This window comes from Salvelinus sp. IW2-2015, linkage group LG7 (genome assembly GCF_002910315.2).
Source record: "Salvelinus sp. IW2-2015 linkage group LG7, ASM291031v2, whole genome shotgun sequence".
NCBI classification, from domain to species: Eukaryota; Metazoa; Chordata; class Actinopteri; order Salmoniformes; family Salmonidae; genus Salvelinus; species Salvelinus sp. IW2-2015.
This window is the reverse complement of record NC_036847.1, coordinates 32,789,465-32,815,157: the sequence shown is the minus strand read 5'-3', so window position 1 is coordinate 32,815,157 and position 25,693 is coordinate 32,789,465. Positions and strand designations below refer to the sequence as shown.

Genomic DNA, 25,693 nt, shown 5'->3' with positions numbered 1-25,693 from the left:
GACTATATATGTTAACTAACTGACTGACTGACTACTGATATGTAGCTAAACTGAACTAGTGATATTTAGCTAACTGACTGACTACTGTATGTTAGCTAACTGACTGACTAGATTTAAGAACTACTGATACTGATATAACTAACTGACTGACTACTGATATGTTAACTAACTGACTTAACTAACTGACTGACTACTGATATGTTAGCTAACTGACTGACTGACTACTGATATGTTAACTAACTGACTGACTACTGATATGTTAACTAACTGACTGACTACTGATATGTTAGCTAACTGACTGTACTCTTGATGACCCACCTGAGTCTCCTCTCCTTCTCCTTGGCCCTCTCGGCCATGAGCATGCGGTCCTTGGGAACCAGCTCCACCTTCTCCAGCAACTCCCCCAGGCGGCCCTCGATGTTGGTCAGCATCTGCAGCGTGGTCAGGTTGGCCCCACTCTCCCCTGCATAGCTCCTGTACACCTCAGCCACTTTCCTGCCCAGGGCCTCCAGCATCATATCCTGTACAGAGGGATAATGGAAGTCAGTCAGTCAGTGTAAGAGCCATGTGAGGGTGATCAAGTTCAACTTCACTGCTTCACACTCCCACTGTAGTTCATTTGCCCTAGATTAGGCCTGTATGGTGACTTTGCCCAAGTAGGGTTCACTCTGTGTACTGTATGCGTGTATACATATGAATGCAAGCAGTTGTGTGTGTGCTGTCTGTCTGTCTGTCTGTCTGTCTGTCTGTCTGTCTGTCTGTCTGTCTGTCTGTCTGTCTGTCTGTCTGTCTGTCTGTCTGTCTGTCTGTCTGTCAACAGTTCATGTTTACCTGGTCCTCTGCCATGTATTTCCCAAGGGAGAAGAGTCGTGATTTGAGCTCCAGCTCAGCAGCAGTGTCCTTCTCTCTCTGGATGGCATGGCCAATTATGTCAATCTGCTGGGTCAAATGCTCTGTCTCCTGGTCCCTGGATACACACACAATGTTTAACATTGACCAATTTTGAATGATTTGCAGTCATGCATTCTTGACAGTATGCTCCTTCAGGTGTTCTTGGAAGATCGTTCTTGTAAGAACAGGAGAAAGCACAATGTCTTTAATAAACGCCAACAGGTTATGCTACTCCGAGGTAATGGCAGTTTGAATACAGGTAGTTCAATCACTATCGCCACTACAATGGTTCTTCCTTTAAAAGTTGCGGCGTACTGCAGCACAGCTTGCGGGGTGCAGCAGAATGATATGGCACGTTATACGTTGTGTCAGACACTGTGGTAAATTGCGTAATTCTGGCAACAATCTGCCACCATCTACCACAAACGATCGTGGCATAAGATCCAACATTTTAAAGGAAGAACCACTGTATGTAGATGTGAGGACATAAAGTTGCTGGGCTCTCTAACATCTTGTTGCGGGTGTTGTCCATAGTGTGTTTGAACTCCTCCATGGTCTCCTCTGTCTCTCTGGAGTTCTGGATCAGAGTCAGGTTCTGCTTCTCCAGGTCTGTCAGCAGGTCCAACAGCTGCTGAGGGTCAGTGAAGAACAGCTCCGGCTCCTGTGGGGTAATACATACACACAGTGAACCTTTACTTAGGTCAACGTTAAGGCTACTTTGACACCAGGTGAATGATATAGCATAAAACATATCTGACCTCATATTCAGGCAGTTTGCTCTCATCCACCGGTACTGTAACCTCCTTCCTAAAACACAACCAACATTTTATTATTTATTTTTGATTTCACCTTTATTTAACCAGGTAGGCTAGTTGAGAACAAGTTCTCATTTACAACTGCGACCTGGCCAAGATAAAGCAAAGCAGTTCGACACAAACAACAACACAGAGTTACACATGGAATTAACAAACATACAGTCAATAATACAATAGAGAAAGTCTATATACAGTGTGTGCAAATGAGGTAGGATAAGGGAGGTGAGGCAATAAATAGGCCATAGTGGCGAAATTATTACAGTATGGCAAATTAAACACTGGGGTGATAGATGTGCAGAAGATGAGTGTGCAAGTAGCAAAATAAATAAAATAAATAACAATATGGTGATGAGGTAGTTGGATGGGCTATTTACAGATTGGCTATGTACAGGTGCAGTGATCTGTGAGCTGCTCTGACAGCTGGTGCTTAAAGCTAGTGAGGGAGATATGAGTCTCCAGCTTCAGGGATTTTTGCAGTTCGTTCCAGTCATTGGCAGCAAAGAACTGGAAGGAAAGGCGGCCGAAGGAGGAATTGGCTTTGGGGGTGACCAGTGAAATATACCTGCTGGAGTGCGTGCTGCGGGTGGATGCTGCTATGGTGAACAGTGAGCTGAGAAAAGGCGGGGCTTTACCTAGCAACGACTTATAGATGACCTGGAGCCAGTGGGTTTGGCGACGGATATGAAGCGAGAGCCAGCCAACGAGAGCATACAGGTCGCAGTGGTGGGCAGTATATGGGGCTTTGGCTACAAAACGGATGGCACTGTGATAGACTGCATCCAATTTGCTGAGTAGAGTGTTGGAGGCTATTTTGTAAATGACATCGCCGAAGTCGAGGATAGTCAGTTTTACGAGGGTATGTTTGGCAGCATGAGTGAAGGATGCTTTGTTGCGAAATAGGAAGCCGATTCTAGATTTAATTTTGGATTGGAGATGCTTAATGTGAGTCTGGAAGGAGAGTTTACAGTCTAACCAGACACCTAGGTATTTATAGTTTTCCACATATTCTAAGTCCGAACCATCCAGAGTAGTGATGCTGGACGGGGGGGTAGGTGTGGGCAGCGATCGGTTGAAGAGCATGCATTTAGTTTTGCTTGCATTTAAGAGCAGTTGGAGGCCACGGAAGGAGAGTTGCATTGAAGCTTGTCTGGAGGTTAGTTAACGGTAAGAGGTAAGGTGGATTTTTAAAAGTAGAAGCTCAAATTGTTTGGGCACAGACCTGGATAGTAAGACAGAACTCTGCAGGCTATCTCTGCAGTAGATTGCAACTCCGCCCCCTTTGGCAGTTCTATCTTGTCGGGAAATGTTATAGTTAGGGGTGGAAATTTCAGGGGGTTTGGTGGTCTTCCTAAACCAGGATTCAGACACGGCTAGGACATCCGGGTTGGCAGTGTGCTAGGGCAGTGAATAAAACAAACTTAGGGAGGAGGCTTCTAATGTTAACATGCATGAAACCAAGGCTGTTACGGTTACAGAAGTCAACAAATGAGAGCGCCTGGGGAATGCGAGTGGAGCTAGGCACTGCAGGGCCTGGATTAACCTTAACATCACCAGAGGAACAGAGGAGGAGTAGGATAAGGGTACGGCTAAAGGCTAAAGGTTAAAAGAACTGGCCGTCTAGTACGTTCAGAACAGAGAGTAAAAGGAGCAGATTTCTGGGCACGGTAGAATAGATTCAAGGCATAATGTACAGGCAAAGGTATGGTAGGATGTGAATACAGTGGGGATAAACCTGTGCATAGAGTGACGATGAAAGAGATATTGTCTCTAGAAATATAATTTAAACCAGGTGATGTCACCGCATGTATGGGAGGTGGAACTAAAGTGTTAACTAAGGCGTATTGAGCAGGGCTAGAGGCTCTGCAGTGAAATGAGGCAATAATTACTACAAAACAGCAATGGACACGGCATATTGACGTTAGGGAGAGGCATGCGTAGCCCAGTGATCATAGGAGTCCAGTGAGTGGCTGCAGGCAGCTAGCGGGCCGGGGCTAGCAAGCTAGCAGAAGGGCCTTTGAGGGACGTCGCGACGGAAGAAAGTCTGTTGTGGCCCCCTCGTGCTGTGACGTCGGCAGACGGATCAATAGGGCGCCGTGTGGTAAACCAGGCCAATTGGCAAAATAGGTATAGTGGCCAAAGAATTTGTACGATCGGCCTCTTAAACGAACAGTCCGATGTGCTCTGGACAGCTAGCGGGCCGCGGCTAGCAGGCTAGCGGGTGGGCATACAGGGGACGTCGCGACGGAGGAGTCAGTTGAAAAAAAACCTCAGGCGGAATTAGGTTGGTAGTCCAGTCGGGATGGGTCGGTGGGGGTCCATGTATTGTAGCCCAAGCAGTGGCTGATGGGCCTCTTTGGCTAGCCGGGAGATGCGCCTAGCAGATGGGCCTAGCAATGGCTAACTGACTACTAGCTAGTAGCTTTTGATAGGGGTTCCGGTTCATAAGTATAAAACATTTGCAGATCCCTACCACATTGGGTGAGGCGGGTTGCAGGAGAATTTATTCAGTCCGTAGATGGAAAGTGATATTAAAATATACACAAAATACTTACGGAAAAAAACAAGGAAAAACCATATTTACACGGGACAAGACAAAACACACGTCCGACTGCTATGGCATCTTGGTTAGAGACATAAGGACATAGGGATCAGTGGAGGCTGCTGAGTGGAGGATGGCTCATAATAATGGCTGGAACAGTTTTAATGGAATGGCATCAAACATATGGAAGCCATGTGTTTGATGTTTGATACCATTAGACCTATTACGCTCCAGCCATTCCCACGAGCCCGTCCTCCCCAATTAAGGTGCTACCAACCTCCTGTGACGGGATACAGTTAAACGATGCAACAGAGACATCTCATCTCAACAACACTCTTGAACAGGGTTCTCCAACCCTGTTCCTGGAGAGCTACCGCCCAGTAGGTTCAGTCCAACCCTGTTCCTGGAGAGCTACCATCCTGTAGGTTCACTCCAACCCTGTTCCTGGAGAGCTACCCTCCTGTAGGTTCACTCCAACCCTGTTCCTGGAGAGCTACTGTCCTGTAGGTTCACTCCAACCCTGTTTCTGGAGAGCTACTGTTCTGTAGGTTTTCACTCCAACCCTAATCTAGCGCACCTGATTCTAATAATTAGCTGGTTGACAAGCTGAATTAGGTTAGTTACAACTGGGGTTGTAGGAAACAGGGAGGTATCTCTCCAGGAACAAGGTTGGCGAGCCCTGCTCTGGAGTAATGATCCTGTACTGGGGCTCCACTCACGGCTTGATGCTCTCTCTGGTTCCCATCATAGTCTGTCTCTGGGGAGTCCTGGGGTCACATACAGGAGGCAGGTCTCTGGCCATACTCTCTCTATCTGAACAGAGAGAACGTAGATCTCTAATGAACCAGACCCATAATCACAGTCTGTCAAATGTGACTGGTGTGATATGATGTGACAACTACTGTAATTAACATACGTCTGCCGGGTTTGGCTGGCTCGGCTAGCTGAGCCTCCCTCTCCTTGATGGCAGCTTTGATCTTGTCCACCATGGCCCTGCGAGCCTGCTGTCTCTCCTGCCACTCTGTAGGGGACAGCTTCAGCAGGAAGCCATTGTACAGGGTGTACTCCTTCAGGATCTCCTCGTTCTTGGAGATGTCACTGTGGACACGTATGAACATGTGCCAACATGCTCAATTGCATGTACGCAATAACATTTGTAAAGCTTACACCCACCACAAACAATGGCACACATCCAGAAGCCAACTTATGCATAACTCATGCACAGTACATAGTAAAAGATAGGACCCTTTACTCTCTGCCATACTACCTTTTCACTGCCACCATTTTGCCTGAGATCCTCTTGATCTTTGCAACCTTCTCCAGTTTGGCTTTGGTCTCGTGTTCAGCACTACAACAGTCAACACGAATGATGATTTAAAGGAAGCACATGGAGGGAAATACAGTCATCTTGTTGGTTCAGTCATTCAAAAAAGTGTCTCATTGTTATTATTCATAATAATCATTATACCCATAAAACAAACACTGTGAAATCACACAATATGAAAACTGTTTTGTAGAGACAGTGGACTGTAGTCTGGTACATTTTGATTGCCTCCACTGAGTTCTTGTCATTCTCCTCGAGGAACTCGTCAAACATGGCCGTGTCCTCGTCCAGAAATGTCTCCGCCTGCTGCAGCCTGTTCTCTTCCTTGGTGGCCACCTCGGCCAGCTTGTGAATCACCTCCCTCTTCACAGCCAGGGAGTACTGGGGAGAAAGGGTTAAAGGTCAGTGACCACAGGAAGGAAGGAGAGGAGAGACTGCGTTCAAAACAGAGAACAGGTCCAAGTAAGAACGGAGACGCAGAGTGTTTATTGTTTTGTTGGTATAGCAATGGAAAGACACAACAGGAAAGAGATAATTTGTGTGTTCTCCATGCTGTGATATGCTAATACTGTACATGTAATAAGTTAAAGAGCTGTCTCTCCCTTGAGGCAAACAGACTCCTCAGTGAAGGAAGTAACTGGAGGTTTGTACGGTCTGGAGAGTGAGTAATCTCAGGAAATGTAAATGTCTGCGGCTCTGGGATTTAAGAGGGTGAAATGTGATGCCATGGGACCTATTAGACACGCAGCCCGAGACCTGGGGATTGATGCCTTTCAAGTAAGCTACTGCCTCAGTGTTTTTATATTCATGTAGTGATTTACTTTCTCTGAAACGGTTAGGACTGGACAACAACAAGCATATCCTGATGTAATTGTGCCCTTTTTTCTTATTTTGTTTTTTTCTTATTTTGCTTTTTACGAGGCTGTGGAAAGAATTAAGTGACGAAAATGTGTGTTTTTAAAGGAACAATGCAGGTTTTGTCAGAGCTTGGGTAATAGGTCAGACAAGCTTAGCTCAGGGAAACTTTGGGCAAATATAAACGGAGCCTTCAAGCAAAAAGGGGACGCACACGAAGCTGAACCAAGCCATGCGCTGTGTTACCAATAACAGCAATCGCGCCTTTCTGTTTTTCCACTTACCTCATCTCTGAACTGATTTACGTATTAAACAGCTTTTGTTGTTGTTATTAACTCTGAAGCTAAGAAGCCTTGTGGTTTGAAGGATTAGAATATATATACTCCAGTGGTGAAAACAATAATGCCATGTTAACTTCTGTAAGTGCATTGATGTGTCTTTTGGGTTTTGTGAGTGTGAGACAGTAATCATTCATAACTGGACAGTGACTGGTTTGGTGTACTAAGCATTATGTCATTTCTTACCTCAATGAGAAACATCTCTCTCTTCTTAGTGATGTACTCACTAATATTCTCCCTGTCATTGGAGTCTGAGGGAACAAACTCTCATTGATTACTGCCTGTCCTTTAGCAAACTTTTATGCTAACTCAAATACTTTAACGCTAACTCAAATACTTTAACGCTAACTCAAATACTTTAACGCTAACTCAAATACTTTAACGCTAACTCAAATACTNAACGCTAACTCAAATACTTTAACGCTAACTCAAATACTTTAACGCTAACTCAAATACTTTAACGCTAACTCAAATACTTTAACGCTAACTCAAATGCTTTTACGCTAACTCAAATGCTTTAATGCTAACTCAAATACTTTGAGGCAAAGACAGGAGAGGGAATACATATGAAATCCCTTTGACTTTGGATACAGGACCGTCTTTGTTCTCTTCTCTAAATGGTTAGGATTAGAATTAGGAGACCAGTTCCAATATGAGAGGACACGTTCTCTCTGGAGCATCATCACCACAGTAACACAAAACACTTTTTGTCTTGGAAAACAGCAATAGCTAAGTAATCCTGAGTGAGGAAACGTATCAATTAAAGAGAAATTTGCAGAAAGGCAGAATGGAAGTGGAGAAAGTCAAAGTTGCACATCCATTATGATATTCTGAGAGAGCAACTTGGCATATATAAGGCAATTAGAAATGCCAGACGGGCTTAGTTAAAGTGGTAAATGATCTTAGAGCCAACACAGATGCCAAACAGCTCTCTGTCCTTGTACTCTTGGATTTAAGTGCTGCATTCGACACTGTTGACCGTGATGTCCTTCTGGACAGACTGGAGAGGAGGGTTGGCCTCTCTGCTCAAATTCTAAATTGGTTTAGGACCTATTTTACCAGTCAGAGTTTTTTGTCACCCTTGCTGAACACAATTCCGAGAAAATATATATCACATGTGGCGTTCCACAAGGTTCGATTTTGGGTCCGGCTCTGTTCAGTTTATACTGTATATGTTAGCCCTTGGCAGTGTTATCAGAAAGCACAGCATTGATTTTCATTGTTATGCAGACAATACACAACTTTACATTTCTGTGTCCCCAGAGGATTTTAGTTCCACAGATAAATTATTAGACTGTATTAGTGATTTAAATACTTGGATGGCTCACAACTTCCTCCAGCTAAATCAAGACAAGACCAGGGTATTTATTGTTGGAGCCAAAGCACAGAGAGAGAATTTGGCTTCACATTTTACTTCACTGGCAATAAAGATAAAACACCAGGTAAAAAACCTAGGTGTCATTTTAGATTCTGAACTCAATTTCAAATCACACATTAGGAATGTGAGCAAAATACTTTTTTACCACCTGAGAAACATTGCAAATGTGCGTCCGTTTCTCTCTCAGGCTGATACAGAGAGACTCATCCATGCTTTTATTACAAGCAGGCTTGACTACTGTAATGGTCTCATGTCTGGTCTACTCAAGAAAGCCATTGGTCAACTGCAAAACATACAGAATGCTGCAGCACGGGTACTGACCAAGACCAGATGGAGAGCACACATTAAACCAGTTTTAAGATCTCTGCACTGGCTGCCAGTGAGTTTTAGAATTAGTTTTAAGATTCTAATTTTGGCTTTTAAATCAATCCACGATTGTGCTCCCCAATGCATGTCAGATATGCTTTTGAGTTATGTACCCAGTAGGTTCCTCAGGTCCTCTGGCACTGGCCTTTTTAACTATCCCAAAGCCTTGGACCAAGAGTCATGAAGAGACAGCCTTTAGTTATTATGCCCTCAGCCTCTGGAATAGGCTGCCAGAGAACCCGAGGGGGGCCAAAACTATGGACATATTTAAAAGAGATCTTGAAACAAATCTTTTTAGGTTTGCTTTTCCTTAGGGTGCTTTTTAATCTCTCAGTTTTTATTGTTATTCTTTTGTTTTTTATCCTCTTCTGTTTGCTGTGTAGTAAATAGTTCCGTTTTTATTTTCATAGTTTTTTTGTTTGTTTTTCGTGTGAAGCACATTGCGTTGCTTTCTGAAATGTGCTGTATAAATAAAGCTTGATTTGATTTGATGATTTGATTTGGTCTTGGAAAACAACAGAGCGTACATCATTTCATTATGTGTCAATAGTCAGATTCAGTAACTTGTCAAGTTATCAACTTATCCTGAATGTCTCTGGGGATAATCCTAGCTTCCACTTAGTTATGCACTGATGTCAATTGGAGAATAAGTGAAGATTTGACTTCAGTGGAAGTTAGGATTCACCCCCCTGAGACTACAGTAAAAAGACCCAGAGAAGCATCATAATATACTGGTCATCAGAGCCATGTATTAGAGAGTTAGGACTTTGAGGTCTCTGCATTATGATGCATTTATATTACCTACATTCCTTGGCAGACATGTTAGCTCCCCATGGGCAATATTGACCAATAGCAGTTCACAGAATGTTCTAAATTTCAAACAATGCTATGTACAAGATTCCAAATACTGATAATGAATGGAGGAATGAATGGAAATGCTCAAAGGTGCTAACATGACCTCTGTTCTAAAAGTTGGTCGAACTCTCTAAATAAATGGCTCTGGTGGTCATGAAAGGCCTGATGGGCACTCACTTAGGATGGCAGCTTTCCTCCATGCCGGATCATCCCTGAGGGTGGACACAGCCTTGCTGCAGGAGGTGGGGTACACCTCATTCTGCCCCTGCCTCAGCTCCTGCCTCAGGTTAGCCTGCTTGGCTTGTATCCTCCCAGCATAGGTGGACTTCTCATGGACCTTCAGCGTCTGCTGTCGCTGGCGCTCCTATAGTTCATCACACAAATGAGCATGGTCAAGATGGCATGTTGAAAGATGGCACTGAGGATCAGAGTTTGATCAAATATTATGGTCAGGTCCACAGTCACAGTGGAAAAAGAGCATGACTGCAATGAAACCCTGATGGAGTCAAACAGAGAATGTTCAAACACTACAGATGACACAACATGGCTTCTTCACCAGCTTCCTTTGTTCATTTTCCTTGTTTCTCAGGAGGAAGATGTTGTCTGCAGGCAGTTTGAAGGGATTCCTCCTCGCTGTCCTCACTTCTCTCTGTCTCTCTGCATAAACATACATAAACATTTCCATACTTTACACAACCGTACTGAACACTGGTTGTTGCCAGGTAAATACCAGAGAGCTGCGTCTCCATATATCTCTAGTTGTCTATAGACACTAATGCACCAGGATGTCAGGTCACCTGAGACTGGAGGCTTGGTGTCACTGCAGGAGATGAGAGGACCAGCTAGTCTGAAGGCTGTCTGTTTCTCTATAGATAGTGTGGGTTAGAGTGGGGGTTAGAGTGGGGGTTAGAGTGGGGGTTAGAATGGGGGTTACAGTGGGGGTTAGAAACAAAAATAATTGTATTTGTCACATGCGCCGAGTACAACTGGTGTAGACTTTACCGTGAAATTCTTGCTAAAATAAAATAGTAACATGAGGAATTCAATAAAATACACAAAAATGAAGCTATATACAGGGAGTACCAGTACCAGATCAATGTGGAGCTATATACAGGGAGTACCAGTACCAGATCAATGTGGAGCTATATACAGGGAGTACCAGTACCAGATCAATGTGGAGCTATACACAGGGAGTACCAGTACCAGATCAATGTGGAGCTATACACAGGGAATACCAGTACCAGATCAATGTGCAGAGGTACCAGGTGTTTGAGGTAGATACGTACATGAAGGCAGGGTAAAGTGACTAGGCATCAGGATAGATCATAAGGTATTTGAGGTAGATATGTACATGAAGGCAGGGTAAAGTGACTAGGCATCAGGATAGATAATAATAAGGTATTTGAGGTAGATATGTACATGAAGGCAGGGTAAAGTGACTAGGCATCAGGAGAGATCATAAGGTATTTGAGGTAGATATGGACATGAAGGCAGGGTAAAGTGACTAGGCATCAGGATAGATCATAAGGTATTTGAGGTAGATATGGACATGAAGGCAGGGTAAAGTGACTAGGCATCGGGATAGATCATAATAAGAAGAATAATAAAGAGTAGCAGCATGTAATGAGTCTACAAGTGTGTGTGAGTGTCTGTAAGTGAGGTTTTGGTTGATCAATAGCAGCATCGGGAATAGTGTAATTTCAGTGTTACAAAGTAGCTTACCATTGTACCTGCCTGTTTGTGCAAATTGAAATGTAAACAATAACAAAGCTGCCACCCTCTAATGTTTGGGTAAAAAGCTCAGGGATGGTGCTGGAGAAATGTAGCCACGTTCATAGAGATCCATGAGATCACTTCAGTTAGTGCTATATACGGCTGCTAGAATCCTGACTAGAACCAAAAAATGTGATCATATTATTCCAGTGCTAGCCTCCCTACACTGGCTTCCTGTTAAGCCAAGGGCTGATTTATAGTTTTACTGCTAACCTAAAAAGCATTACATGGGCTTGCTCCTACCTATCTTTACAATTTGGTCCTGCCGTACATACCTACACGTACGCTACGGTCACAAGACGCAGGCCTCCTAATTGTCCCTAGAATTTCTAAGCAAACAGCTGGAGGCAGGGCTTTCTCCTATAGAGCTCCATTTTTATGGAATGGTCTGCCTACGCCATGTGAGAGACGCAGACTCGGTCTCAACCTTTAAGTCTTTACTGAAGACTCGTCTCTTCAGTAGGTCATATGATTGAGTGTAGTCTGGCCCAGGAGTGTGAAGGTGAACGGAAAGGCTCTGGAGCAACGAACCGCCCTTGCTGTCTCTACCTGGCCGGTTCCCTCTCTCCACTGTGATTCTCTTGCCTCAAACCCTATTACAGGGCTGAGTCACTGGCTTACTGGTGCTCTTGCCATGCCGTCCCTAGGAGGGGTGCGTCACTTGAGTGGGTTGGGTCATGACGTGGTCTTCCTGTCTAGGTTGGCGCCCCCCCTTGGGTTGTGCCGTGGCGGAGATCTTTGTGGGCTATACTCGGCCTTGTCGCAGGATGGTAAGTTGTGGTTGAAGATATCCCTCATGGTGTGGGGGCTGTGCTTGGCAAAGTGGGTGGGGTTATATCATACCTGTTTTCCCTGCCGGGGGTAATCATCGGATGGGGCCACGTGTTCTCCTGACCCTCCTGTCTAGCCCTCCAGTATTTATGACTGCAGTGGTTTATGTCGGGGGCTGGGGTCAGTTCTGTTATATCTGAGTAATCCTGCGAGTATATTATCTGGAGTATCCTCTCTGTCTTATCCCGGTGTCTGTGTGAATTTAAGGTATTTGCTTTTCTCTAATTCTCTCTTTCTCTCTCTCTTTCTTTCTTTCTTTCTTTCTTTCTCTCTCTCGGAAGACCTGAGCCCTAGGACCATGCCTCAGGACTACCTGGCATGATGACTCCTTGCTGTCCCCAGTCCACCTGGCTGTGCTGCTGCTCCAGTTTCAACTGTTCTGCCTGCGGCTATGGAACCCTGACCTGTTCACCGGACGTGCTACCTGTCCCAGACCTGCTGTTTTCAACTCTCTAGAGACAGCAGGAGCGGTAGAGATACTCTCAATGATCGGCTATGAAAAGCCAACTGACATTTACTCCTGAGGTGCTGACTTGTTGCACCTCGACAACTACTGTGATTATTATTATTTGACCATGCAGGTCATTTATGAACATTTGAACATCTTGGCCATGTTCTGTTATAATCTCTACCCGGCACAGCCAGAAGAGGACTGGCCACCCTTCATAGCCTGGTTCCTCTCTAGGTTTCTTCATAGGTTTTGGCCTTTCTAGGGAGTTTTTCCTAGCCACTGTGCTTCTACACCTGCATTGCTTGCTGTTTGGGGTTTTAAGCTGGGTTTCTGTACAGCACTTTGATATATCAGCTGATGTAAGAAGGACTATATAAATACATTTGATTTGATTTGATCAAAATGATGGTTTTAACCATGTTTTGAAGGTAGGCCTGCTGTACACATTGTTTGTTTACAATTACATTGTTTACAAACATTGGAGTAAAACAAACGTATATTTTGGGTTCTAATGGGGTAAGAGAGTTGGACTGCACTATCTAGACCTCTCTTCACCCTAGAATCCCTTCACCAGCATTTGCCCTGGTTTTAGATTATATTGTATTCTACAGTCATCGCGCACATTGCCTACTGTAGTGACACTGAGCGTCAAACCCAGTAGACGGCTTTCTCACTTACTATAAATTGCTGGGGGTCTGTCTTCGATGCTGTCGGGGGACTCAGCTCCCGCGGTATCCTTCACAGACATCTCTTCTTGAGCATCCATGAAGAAAAGTCAATTACATTGGCCAGTATGGATTTTAATCGTTCGAGTCCAATTATGCAAATATTCTACTGCTCGGCTGTCATCCTATGCCTCAATTGTGGCATTTTTCTTTAAATAGGCTAATACAAATAATTTATTTAAAATTATAGCCTACCTTACTTTGTGAAGTTGTTGTTATAGCTATGCTCATATAAACAATATATTTTTTTTTTTAAATACACTATTTAGAAAATGTCTTCATAGACTACGGCTATCTGTAAGGTATTGATTATGACACATCTCACCGGCGACCTGCCATATATGTAAACATTTTGATTACGGATTTGGCAATCGGCGTGACATTGCTGGAGCGTCACAATTGATCAAAGATGTAGAGCTACGTGAGCTAACCCGACAACAACCGATCCGATAGATGGCAGTGAACCTGTCTGGCATATGTCTACAATGAATAAATTGGATGTTGGCTACCTATTGAATGATAATTGGGTCTAAAATCAAATGTTATTTATCACATGCGCCGAATACAACAGGTACACCTTACAGTGAAATGCTTAGTTTACAGTGAAATGCTTAGTTTACAGTGAAATGTTTACAAAGCAATAAAAAAGATATAGAATTTACTACATATAATATTGAGGTATAAGTGTTTGCGACAGCGGGATAGGATTCGCCCTAAGCATAGGGCTACAGTGGAGAAGGACTTATGAACATTGAGCATTCAGTCGCACTTTATCGAACGTTAGGCTATAGTTCAATACATAATGGTTGTCAATAATGGTTTATTTTTCCCATGATAATGCTTTTGAATATTCACTCAAGCCATCCCTGGTATGAAATATTTCCCCCCAGTTTTGTGTTGCCCACAACATCGAATTCTAGGGTTGCCTTCCTCGTTTCAAATGGCAATTCTAGAACGTTCTGCATTATTGAATCGTAAATTTTCATAATTCCTCCACTTTCTCCACTGTAGCCCTATGCTTAGGGCTAATCCTATCCCGCTGTTGCAAACAGTTGTATCTCAATATTATATGTAGTAAATATTTTTTTTAAATGTAAACAGTTGTATCTCAATATTATATGTAGTAAATATTTTTTTTAAATGTAATCACATTTGTACTATTTTCACAAGTAGGCCTACTGTATGTGGTACATTTTCACAAGTCTTAGTACAGCACTCTAAACTGGTCACACTTGTAATGAAGCCAGTCTTTCATTCAAAATCTGTCATTTTGCATTAATGTGGATTGTAAACATCTCTCACCACACAACCATTGATTAAAAACATACGTTTATTGCGAAATGTAATGAGAACACTGGTTTAATCACCAAAACAACATAATGATATATTTTCAATTTTGTCGTTTTAACTACCAGTTAATCCAATAGCAAACAATGCAATGTACTTGTTTCAAATCACCCTTAGAAGTGAATAATACAATAATTTAAAACAATTATAATAATTTTAAAAAGTGAATAATATAACATGCTACTATAGTGTAAGGCCTAGGGGGTGACTAGCCTCGTGGGGTAACTGCCTGGGGTAACATTTAAACCACAAGATGTCATCAAATTATTTCCCCCAAACTTTCCCTGGCTGCCACTGCTCTTGCTCAACAAAACATTTCACAGCTTTTGGGAGATATCTCTCCCCCTGTTTTCAGTCACAGGTGGGGACTGGATTAGGTGTGAGCGTGGGCTCAGGAAGTGGGCTCATGAGTTGTGCTCCAATTTTACTGGGGATAGCTTTATTTATGACCTACTGTATGTACAAATTAGAATCGTGCAATAGCAGAACATAAGAGAGTTGCCACATCAATGTTACACTGAGTTAATTATTTAAGTTATTGTTATTAAATGGTATATTCCAATGTTATTTCATGTTATTAGTTATATTCCTTTCGAATTTATATTCCAATTAATATATATTTTATATTAATTAAAAATAACTATTGAAAACCTTTTGTTCCTGAATGTCATTTTAAAGAGGGATTTGGTGGTAAAACTTCACAACTCTTAGTAAAAAATTCAAAACAGATCATCAAAAAAGCTTTTTTCCCAAAAACTTTATTTGTTGATGTAGCCTATATATTTGTTTATCTTCATTTGTACTCAAACCTTGTCCTATTGATGTGTCCCAAATAACTGCTAATAATAGTAGCCTAGATGTGTTATATGGCATTTGGCAAGCAGCAACAACCAAACAAGTTCCCTCCCTCAAAGACAAAAACAGAATGAACTCAGTTTTATCAAGTAAGGTCACTGTTGGTCACAACTGTTGATTTCCTCTAGCAGTCCAACATAGCAACTGAAGCTTGTTGACTCACAGGTCTATTCTTTCCAGTGTTTTGGAGCTGTGTTTTGCTGCTTGATCCTTGAACATGTGTCTAAAATCTAAATCACAAACATTTCACCGGGCCATGTTCTTTTCCTGGGTGCTGAACTGAGGGGAAAACAGAGTTGTCGACCACAACATGGGAATCATGCCCTTTAGATGGCGAGGATCTTAGACGTTTGCATGTTTTTCTAGGTTCAAACAATGAAAAGGGGTAGGAGGAAACAACCCTCCAGACTGGAGGCCGTGGGGTTGGAGCTGCAGTCCAGGGATGGACTCCAGATGATATTTATTTCTTTATTTAACCTTTATTTAAATAGGCAAGTCAGTTAAGAACAAATTCGTATTTACAATGGCGGCCTACCCCGGCCAAACCCAGACGACGCTGAGTGTGTCCACCGCCTTATGGGACTCCCAATCACGGCCGGCTGTGATTCAACCTGGATTCGAACCAGGGACAGCACTCTGTTTCTCTCTCTCACTCTCTCTCTCTTTCTCTTTCTCTCTCTCTCTCTCTCTCTCTCTCTCTCTCTCTCTCTCTCTTCTCTCCTCTCTCTCTCTCTCTCTCTCTCTCTCTCTCTCTCTCTTCTCCTCCTTCTCTCTCTCTCTCTCTCTCTCTCTCTCTCTCTCTCTCTCTTCTCTCTCTCTCACTCCCCTCCCTCCCGATCTCTCCTGACCTATGGACAGGATTCTGTTCCAGAGACTTGAGAAACACTCCAGAGTCCAATTCTCTCTCTCCCCGAGTGTCTCCCTCACACTTCCAGGAAAAACCACGCGTGTGTATTTGCGTGTGTGGTGTGGTGTGTGTGTGTGTGTGTGTGTGTGTGTGTGTGTGTGTGTGTGTGTGTGTGTGTGGTGTGTGTGTGTGTGTGTGGTGTGTGTGTGTGTGTGTGTGTGTGTGTGTGTGGTTGTTTTGCGTGTGTGTGTGTGTGTGTGTGTGTACAACTCTGCTATCATAAACCATCTTCCTAAGTGCTCAAAGGAATCACATTAAAAATTAAATAATAGATTTGACTTTATTTCAATGCCTTTTATACCGTACAACATTTCACTGTCCATTCAATAGGTAAATGCATTCATCCATTCAATTAAAATACCACATTTTCACAAATCCAATAGTGTAAAAGTGAACACAGAGTCGGTGAAAATATATATCCCCCACCAACATGTACGGAAGTAGGCAAAAGGTGAGGGCCTAATCCACTGAAGAGGATGAGACAGTCCGATGTAACAAAAGCCCACTAAGCTGTCTAATAAGTGTATTAGACTGAGGGGGGGCAGAGAGGAGAGCCAGGATTGGGCTGTGTTGTGTTTACATGTGCATTAGACAGAGGGGGGCAGAGAGGAGAAGCCAGGATGGGCTGTGTTGTGTTTACATGTGCATTAGACAGAGGGGGGCAGAGAGGAGAGCCAGGATGGGCTGTGTTGTGTTTACATGTGCATTAGACAGAGGGGGGCAGAGAGGAGAGCCGGGATGGGCTGTGTTGTGTTTTACATGTGCATTAGACAGAGGGGGGCAGAGAGGAGAGCCAGGATGGGCTGTGTTGTGTTTACATGTGCATTAGACAGAGGGGGGCAGAGAGGAGAGCCAGGATGGGCTGTTGTTGTGTTTACATGTGCATTAGACAGAGGGGGGCAGAGACGAGAGCCAGGTGGGCTGTGTTTTGTGTTTACATGTGCATTAGACAGAGGGGGGCAGAGAGGAGAGCCAGGATGGGCTGTGTTGTGTTTACATGTGCATTAGACAGAGGGGGGCAGAGAGGAGAGCCAGGATGGGCTGTGTTTGTGTTTACATGTGGCATTAGACAGAGGGGGCAGAGAGGAGAGCCAGGATGGGCTGTGTTGTGTTTACATGTGCATTAGACAGGGGGGGCAGAGAGGAGAGCCAGGATGGGCTGTGTTTGTGTTTACATGTGCATTAGACAGAGGGAGGCAGAGAGGAGAGCAGGATGGGCTGTGTTGTGTTACATGTGCATTAGACAGAGGGGGGCAGAGAGAGAAGGCCAGGATGGCTGTGTTGTGTTACATGTGCATTAGACAGAGGGGGGCAGAGAGGAGAGCCAGAATGGGCTGTGTTGTGTTTATATGTGCATTAGACAGAGGGGGGCAGAGAGGAGAGCCAGGATGGGCTGTGTTGTGTTTAATATGTGCATTAGACAGAGGGGGGCAGAGAGGAGAGCCAGGATGGGCTGTGTTGTGTTTACATGTGCATTAGACAGAGGGGGCAGAGAGGAGAGCCAGGATGGGCTGTGTTTGTGTTTACATGTGCATTAGACAGAGGGGGCAGAGAGGAGAGCCAGGATGGGCTGTGTTGTGTTTACATGTGCATTAGACAGAGGGGGCAGAGAGGAGAGCCAGGATGGGCTGTGTGTTGTTTACATGTGCATTAGACAGAGGGGGGCAGAGAGGAGAGCAGAATGGGCTGTGTTGTGTTTACATGTGCATTAGACAGAGGGGGGCAGAGACGAGAGCCAGGATGGGCTGTGTTGTGTTTACATGTGCATTAGACAGAGGGGGGCAGAGAGGAGAGCCAGGATGGGCTGTGTTGTGTTTACATGTGCATTAGACAGAGGGGGGCAGAGAGGAGAGCCAGGATGGGCTGTGTTGTGTTTACATGTGCATTAGACAGAGGGGGGCAGAGAGGAGAGCCAGGATGGGCTGTGTTGTGTTTACATGTGCATTAGACAGAGGGGGCAGAGACGAGAGCCAGGATGGGCTGTGTTGTGTTTACATGTGCATTAGACAGAGGGGGGCAGAGAGGAGAGCCAGGATGGGCTGTGTTGTGTTTACATGTGCATTAGACAGAGGGGGCAGAGAGGAGAGCCAGGATGGGCTGTGTTGTGTTTACATGTGCATTAGACAGAGGGGGGCAGAGAGGAGAGCCAGGATGGGCTGTGTTGTGTTTACATGTGCATTAGACAGAGGGAGCAGAGAGGAGAGCCAGGATGGGCGTGTTGTGTTACATGTGCATTAGACAGAGGGGGGGCAGAGAGGAGAGCCCGGATGGGCCTGTGTTGTTGTGTTACATGTGCATTAGACAGAGGGGCAGAGAGGAGAGCCAGGATGGGCTGTGTTGTGTTTATATGTGCATCTAGACAAGAGGGGGGCAGAGAGGAGAGCCAGGATGGGCTGTGTTGTGTTTACATGTGCATTAGACAGAGGGGGGCAGAGACGAGAGCCAGGATGGGCTGTGTTGTGTTTACATGTGCATTAGACAGAGGGGGGCAGAGAGGAGAGCCAGGATGGGCTGTGTTGTGTTTACATGTGCGTTAGAGAGAACGTTGCATAATTCTCAGGGGCTCTCGGTCTCCCTGGGATGTTTTGGTACTACATTTGACACTGTTTTGTTGGTAGTGAGACCTCTTGACAGCAATCCGTCCTAGAGCTGGAGTGTCTGTCTCAGGGTGAAGTCAAGTGTCCTGCTACCCTTAACTGTCCTCTAGTTCTTAGAAAAATGCCTTAATTTAGCAGCTTAGAGACCAACACCTCAGCGTGGCCTGGCATCAACAGGCGAAAGCTTCCCTGAGCCTGGCCTGGCAACAACAGGCGAAAGCTTCCCTCAGCCTGGCCTGACATCAACAAGCTAAAGCCTCCCTCAGCCTGGCCTGGCAACAACAGGCGAAAGCTTCCCTCAGCCTGGCCTGACATCAACAGGCTAAAGCTTCCCTCAGCCTGGCCTGGCAACAACAGGCGAAAGCTTCCCTCAGCCTGGCCTGACATCAACAGACTAAAGCTTCCCTCAGCCTGGCATCAACAGGCTAAAGCTTCATTTTGGGACGGGGCACCAGGATTGTATATTACCACACTAACCCCCTTAAGCTACTGAAACAACAACATATTCCTTTATCAGTCCAAAACAGCGTATTTAGTGGGAGAAAGAATGACTAGTGGGAGACTTTTACTGCCATGTTTATTCGGTAATCTAGTACGCCCTGAAGATACCATTAGCTGGTTAACTAATCAGGAGATACCTGTATAGACCGGCCGCTGCGGAGTGTAGCCTGCCTGTATAGACCGGCCGCTGCGGAGTGTAGCCTGCCTGTATAGACCGGCCGCTGCGGAGTGTAGCCTGCCTCATATGCTTCCTTTAGTGTTATACCTTTGGACTGAGCTTTAGGCGTGTCTCTGAGCAGTCAGGGAGCACTTTAAAAGGTACTAATGACCCATGACCATATCTGCTAGATTACATTGATTTTATGGAGCACAAACATTTTAGACACAAACACACATGTCATATTCTAATTTAAAATGTTATACTATAATTAAATACATGTCTATGAATGTGGCATTCACTATGATTGCATCAAAGTTACCCAGTCTCCATTGCGTTTTAGCTACGGGAGGATGAGAGGGAATTCATGTAATTGCAGTGTCTGTCTGTCTGTCTGTCTGTCTTTAGTGAGTCCATAAACGACAAAACATCGAGTCCAGCCTCCAAATGTTGTCAGCCAATACGAAGCGCAGAGCAGACGAGCCTTCATAACCCAACCCCTAATTACTTATAAACTACACAGCACCAATCATGTGACGGTAGTGTACTGCTACTATTACTACTACTACTACTACGGTAGATCGTAGCACCCGCCCTACGGATCGGCATTGCGATGAGAAGCTCGTCTCAAGGGCTTATCCACAACGCTCTTGACTATTGACATCATCTCACCAACGGATCATTTTTCACTTACTTCAGGTGAAAGGACTAACATTCTCTCGATACATAAAGGTTGGTGCATAAACTATACGGTGAAAAGTGTTTCACATAGGAAGCGATGGCAGAAAGGCATTGGTGCGTGCGCCCCGTTGCGCGCTCCCTCCGGCAGCACACTGCACAATAACATGTTTACGTCGATTGGACGCATGGTGCGACATGCTTTCTGCATACAGCGCACACAGTTGGGGGAAAACTGCTACAATAAATAGGCTGATGACGATATACGCTCATATTATGTATAGCATAGGCACATATTTTCACAGTGGACATGCACACCAAAGGGGCACTGTTTTGGATATATTTTAGATGCATAAATGATTGGATGAAACTATAAAAACCGTGTTTACCGAGAGGGAATGAGAGAGACCGTTACATGTTATCAATGTGGTTACAATGTAAATCTCTTAGAAATTTCCTACACCGTAGTTGTCGATTTGTTAACATTTTATCTGCTACGTATTTTTAAATGTTTTTTTTTTCTTCATCCAAACAATGTGTGGTATGACAGTAGGTAAATGCTCCCCGCCCGATCCATTCAAACTGTTTCTAGCATAGTGAGTCAACGCTTTTTCATCTTCAGGTTATTCTCCGTCAAAATCAATGAAAACTGGACGGGGGGGGGGGGGGCGCTCAACTAGTTTATGCATTCAAGCATCCACATGTATTACAATGTAATACACGTACGTTTTTATAACGAACTAAATCAATGGAAGATAATCAATGCCAAGAAAATCTCTTCGATTTTACAAACTATTTTTTCCTACATTTTACCAAGGAAAATCCCAAGCGAATATTACTTGGAAGATAAAATAGACCATGTGAATCCTTACTTATCATGTCCCTTAAGCTTATTGAAGGAATCACATGATAATAAAATGCACTGAAATATGTGGTTAAGCCTATTATTTGAAGCCGATGACAGGTTAGGTCGACAGCAGCTGTTGCCTGCCTTGTAGCCCATAGGAATTAGTCTTACTTTTACAGTATTATTGAATGATAAATATCTAGACGAAAAACTTTGACAATTGCAGTCGGTCATCTATTTTCGACTTTGGTTTATGACGGTAAGTCAACGTGCAGTGGAAACGCAGTCTGGAAATTCCTCCTTCACACGTGATGCCCCAGAGCTACTATACATTTTAAAGTGATATAAAATAACGAATGTATTCATTGTTTAGGCTACTTCTTTATCCAAAACGGTTATAGTAGTAGGTAGTTACAATAGATTCGTGCTGACCATGAGTTACATATTGACAGCTCTTCTCCTCCAGAAGTTCAGTGGCAGTGTTGCATGCCCAAACTGAAGGTTTCAAGAATGCAACTGAACCCCCTGCAAGCCACGTTGGTATTTACTGTTTAAACCCTCAGGCAGGCTCGTGCTGTGGTGCAGGGGGCAGTGTTATATAACTGTTTTATTTAGTTTTATCCTCTTGACTCGAGTTATTTTGAGTTATTTATTATCTTATAATGGAGGATAACATTACCTCTCTCTCTCTCTTACTCTCTCTCTCTTTCTCTCTCTAACTCTCTCTCTCTCTCTCTCTCTTACTCTCTTTCTCTTAGTCTCTCTTACTCTCTCTTCTCTTACTCTCTTTCTCTTATCCTCTCTCTTCTCTTAGTCTCTCTTACTCTCTCTTATTTCTCTCTCTCTCTCTTATCCTCTCTCTCTTACTCTTCTCTCTCTTAGTCTCTCTTTCTCTTCTCTCTTACTCTCTCTCTCTACTCTCTCTCTCTCTTACACTCTCTCTTACTCTCTCTTACTCTCTCTCTCTTTCTCTCTCTTACTCTCTCTCTCTCTCTTACACACTATTGCTCTCTTACTCTCTCTCTCTCTCTCTCTCTCTCTCTCTCTCTCTCTCTCTTACTCTCTCTCTCTCTCCCTCTATCTATCTCTCTTACTCTCTCTCTCTCTTACTCTCTCTCTCTCCCTCTCTCTCCCTTTTTTTCTATCTCTCTTACTCTTCTCTCTTACACTCTCTCTTACTCTCTCTCTTACTCTCTCTCTCTCTTCTCCCTCTCCCTCTCTCTCTCTCTTACTCTCTCCCTCTTTCTCTCTCTTACTCTCTCTCACACTCTCTCCCTCTCTCTCCCTTTCTTACTCTCTCTCCCTCTTCTCTCTTACTCTCTCTTCACACTCTCTCTCCCTCTTACTCTCTATCCTCTATCTCTCTTACTCTCACTCCCTCTCTTACGCTCTCTCTTACTCTCTCAATTCAATTCAGGGGGCTTTATTGGCATGGGAAACATATATTAACATTGCCAAAGCAAGTGAGGTAGATAATATACAAAAGTAAAATAAACAATCAAATGAACAGTAAACATTACACTCACAGAAGTTCCAAAAGAATAAATACATTACAAATGTCATATTATATATATATATATATACAGTGTTGTAACAATGTACAAATGTGCAATGTACATCTCTCTCTCATCTCTCTCATTTCTCTCTCTCGCTTCTCTCTCACTTCTCTCTTTACTCTCTCTCCCTCTCTTACTCTCTCCCTCTCATACTCTCATTCATTATTTTCTCTATTGCCATGCCATTTTGTACACATGATGGACATCTATTCCTGTTTCTCTAGGAGAAGAGGAGAAACTGAATCATACACTCATAACTAGTATAAACAAGTGGAGCTAGCAGAGCTGTGACTGGCTCAGGTGACTTGCTCAGGTGACTGGCTCAGGTCAGGAATGGTGGATAACTTGCCGGTAGGAGAGGGGACCTTCCTGTATTACGCCAGCTTTCCTGCTGAACATCACGAATCGGACATGGTGATAGACACAGGTGTATACCAGGCAGTGCCCTCCCCGTTTTCAGAGGACGACCTGAGTGACTCGTCCAGCCCTCGCTCCTGCTCCAGCCCTGAGTCCCAGGTGCTGGGTTCCAGCTACGGCAGCAGCAGCAGCAGTGGAGAGAGCCAGGATGGTCTCCTGGACTTCCTGCTCTCCCAGGCCACCCTTGGAAGTGGAGTTACTCCCACTCTATCTCCCTCAGTACCACCCATCCTCCCCAGGGGTTTAGCATGGGAGTGGAAGACGGACCGCCTGTTTCAGCCAACCAAAGAGGAGTGCTTTGAGTTCCCTGTGTTCCCAGTGGACCTGGAGGATCATGTGGGGCTGCTGTTTCAGCCCACCCTGGAGGAGATAGAGGAGTTCCTGGAGGAGAATATGGAGGTGGTGACGTTGAAGAAGGAGGCTAGTGAGGGAGGGATGTTGGATGTAGACAGTCAGGTGACAGGGTTAGAACCTGGGCTAGAGCAGTCAGTACCTGTTGCCAGGGCTACTGTCCCCACCACAGAGACCAAATACACAGCAACATCCACAACAACACATTCCAACGGTTGTAGTGGGATTAAACAGGAGGAACCTGCTGAAACACCAGCCTCGGGGGAGGGGTCTGGCTTGACGCCTGTCATCTTGCAGATTCAACCAATCCAGATTAAGCAAGAGCCCAGCCCAGGTGTGATACCAACACCAGTACCACCGCAGACCACCCTGCCCTCCTCAGACATCAAAATCGCCCAGCTCCTGGTCAACATCCAGGGCCAGACGTTTGCCCTGGTGCCCCAGCTGGTGTCTCCAGCTAATCTCAATGGTACATCTTCCAAATTTGTGCGCATCGCACCCGTACCCATCGCCGCCAAGCCCCTGGGTCTCAGGGAGAGTGGGCTTGCAGGTGGCCAGGCTGCAGGGATCCTGGTGGGAGGACAGAAGTTCCAGAAAAGCTCGGTTACGGACCTTATAAAAATGCATAAGTGCACTTTCCCTGGCTGTGCCAAAATGTACACCAAGAGCAGCCACCTGAAGGCTCACCTGAGGAGGCACACAGGGGAAAAGCCCTTCGCCTGCACCTGGCCTGGCTGTGGATGGAGGTGAGTGGGTTCAAGACACTGTGTAGGTTATGTTAGAGTCAGAGGAGCTCATAGGTCTACTAAATGTGTGGTTATTCATGTGACTACATACACGGCAGTGACAGTCAGTGAGTGCAACAGGGGATGTTAAGCTGTGATGGTCCAACAATGTATGACGATTTGGCAATAGCAGTCCAGGTTTTAGTTGGAGAAGCCACAGAGTATACAACTATCTCTGTTGACTGGGGTTGGATTATCTGAGATGCATTGATTCCTTCCAGAGGTTAACAGGGTTATCAACTTCCTTCGCTGGCTGATATTATCATAGAGAGATACAAAGCCATTCAAAGCCAATCCCACCAGCTGCTCTGCAAAACACAGATATACATTTTTTGAGAAAAATATAATTAATTTTCCAAGTTGTGCGTCAGCTCAATTAGATGTGATGGAGAACTAAAATGATTAGTGTCCCTCATAATGAATGCTCTCCTCCCCTCTCATGCTCTCTCGTTGGCTCCATATCTCTGTGTTTTCTTCTATTGCAGAGTTTGAGATTAGATAAGGCCTTTGAAGTGTGGGCAGACTTTGCCCCCTCTAGCTGTCTCTCTGTTTGCTCTCCATCTGCACTCAGTTAAACTCTTGCAGAATCTAGTTCAAAGTTTTGGTAGCAGCACTAACTTTATGGCATAATGAATGACTTTACTGCATACTAATTTGATTATTATCCATGATATATTAGTGGGCCAAAGGAGTTTGTTTCTCTGTTTCCACTTACTCAGCAAGCATAAAGCATGGATTTGTCCCATATTATTCATTCCCCATCTCCCTGACCTCTCCACCCAATGTGGTTGCACAACTAAACATAAAAAGCTCAGTGTGCTCGTGGGAACAGCTGGTGAGAAGGTCTCTAGTCCGATAAGATTGGCAGTGCTCAGCAGTCCTGTGGTCTTATCACAGTGACCTGGGTTAGCCCCAACACATGACTGCCCTGTGCATGTGGTATCCCCCCTCGCCATCCCACAGGGCACAGTGTGGCCTTCAGAAACTGCTCTCTGTCTGAGGGACCCTCGCTCCTCCTCCCTCCTCTGCCTCCACCTCCTCCTCCTCTCCTCCTTGTCAGGAAATGGAAGTGAGCTTGGGAAATATGCACCTCCAGCCATCTGTCATTTGAGTGCCTTGTGTTGTAACGAAATAAAGTGTTTCTGACATTCCTCTGATTCTCATCATGCCCATAAAAAACAAATGACACATTTACTGTACAGCTGGCATTCCTCTGGCATCTCCAATCTCCTCACACACGTAATGCATACCCACATGTACATAATACATACACAATGCATACCCACATGCATGCATACAGGCAAGTGTAGGTAGACACAAACACGTTCACACTGGGTAAAGACCTAAATGGGAACATTGATATGGGGTTTCTAGTGGACTGTAGATTTGTTTTTGAACCCTGTTCACCTTACAGTAAATACAAAAATATATATTTTTAAACAAGATATAATGATATTCCTTATTGTCCATTCTTCGAACTTGGAACTTCAAGTGCTTTATGATTGCTGCTTACTGTATTCTGTAATAGTAGCTTCATGAAGGTCCGGAGAGCTG

General features: G+C 44.5%; 1 protein-coding gene and 1 pseudogene across 1 annotated transcript in view; one reads left to right on the top strand and one right to left on the bottom strand.

The window, feature by feature from the left end:
• LOC111966150 (cilia- and flagella-associated protein 100-like) overlaps positions 1-13,182 on the bottom strand; it is a 17,841-nt gene extending 4,659 nt beyond the window's left edge. Inside the window, exons 1-13 of the mRNA XM_070444345.1 lie at positions 13,095-13,182; positions 9,918-10,018; positions 9,539-9,725; positions 6,949-7,013; positions 5,787-5,950; positions 5,513-5,593; positions 5,162-5,343; positions 4,965-5,058; positions 4,823-4,828; positions 1,626-1,698; positions 1,401-1,591; positions 832-967; positions 319-521 (exon numbers count right to left, since the gene is read on the bottom strand). Of these exons, the coding sequence (XP_070300446.1) occupies positions 319-521; positions 832-967; positions 1,401-1,591; positions 1,626-1,698; positions 4,823-4,828; positions 4,965-5,058; positions 5,162-5,343; positions 5,513-5,593; positions 5,787-5,950; positions 6,949-7,013; positions 9,539-9,725; positions 9,918-10,018; positions 13,095-13,182 (1,571 nt within the window). The remainder of the gene's footprint in view (positions 1-318; positions 522-831; positions 968-1,400; positions 1,592-1,625; positions 1,699-4,822; positions 4,829-4,964; positions 5,059-5,161; positions 5,344-5,512; positions 5,594-5,786; positions 5,951-6,948; positions 7,014-9,538; positions 9,726-9,917; positions 10,019-13,094) is intronic.
• A 9,178-nt stretch (positions 13,183-22,360) lies between these two features.
• LOC111966849 (Krueppel-like factor 15 pseudogene) lies at positions 22,361-25,422 on the top strand (annotated as a pseudogene).
• The last annotated feature ends 271 nt before the right edge of the window (positions 25,423-25,693 follow it).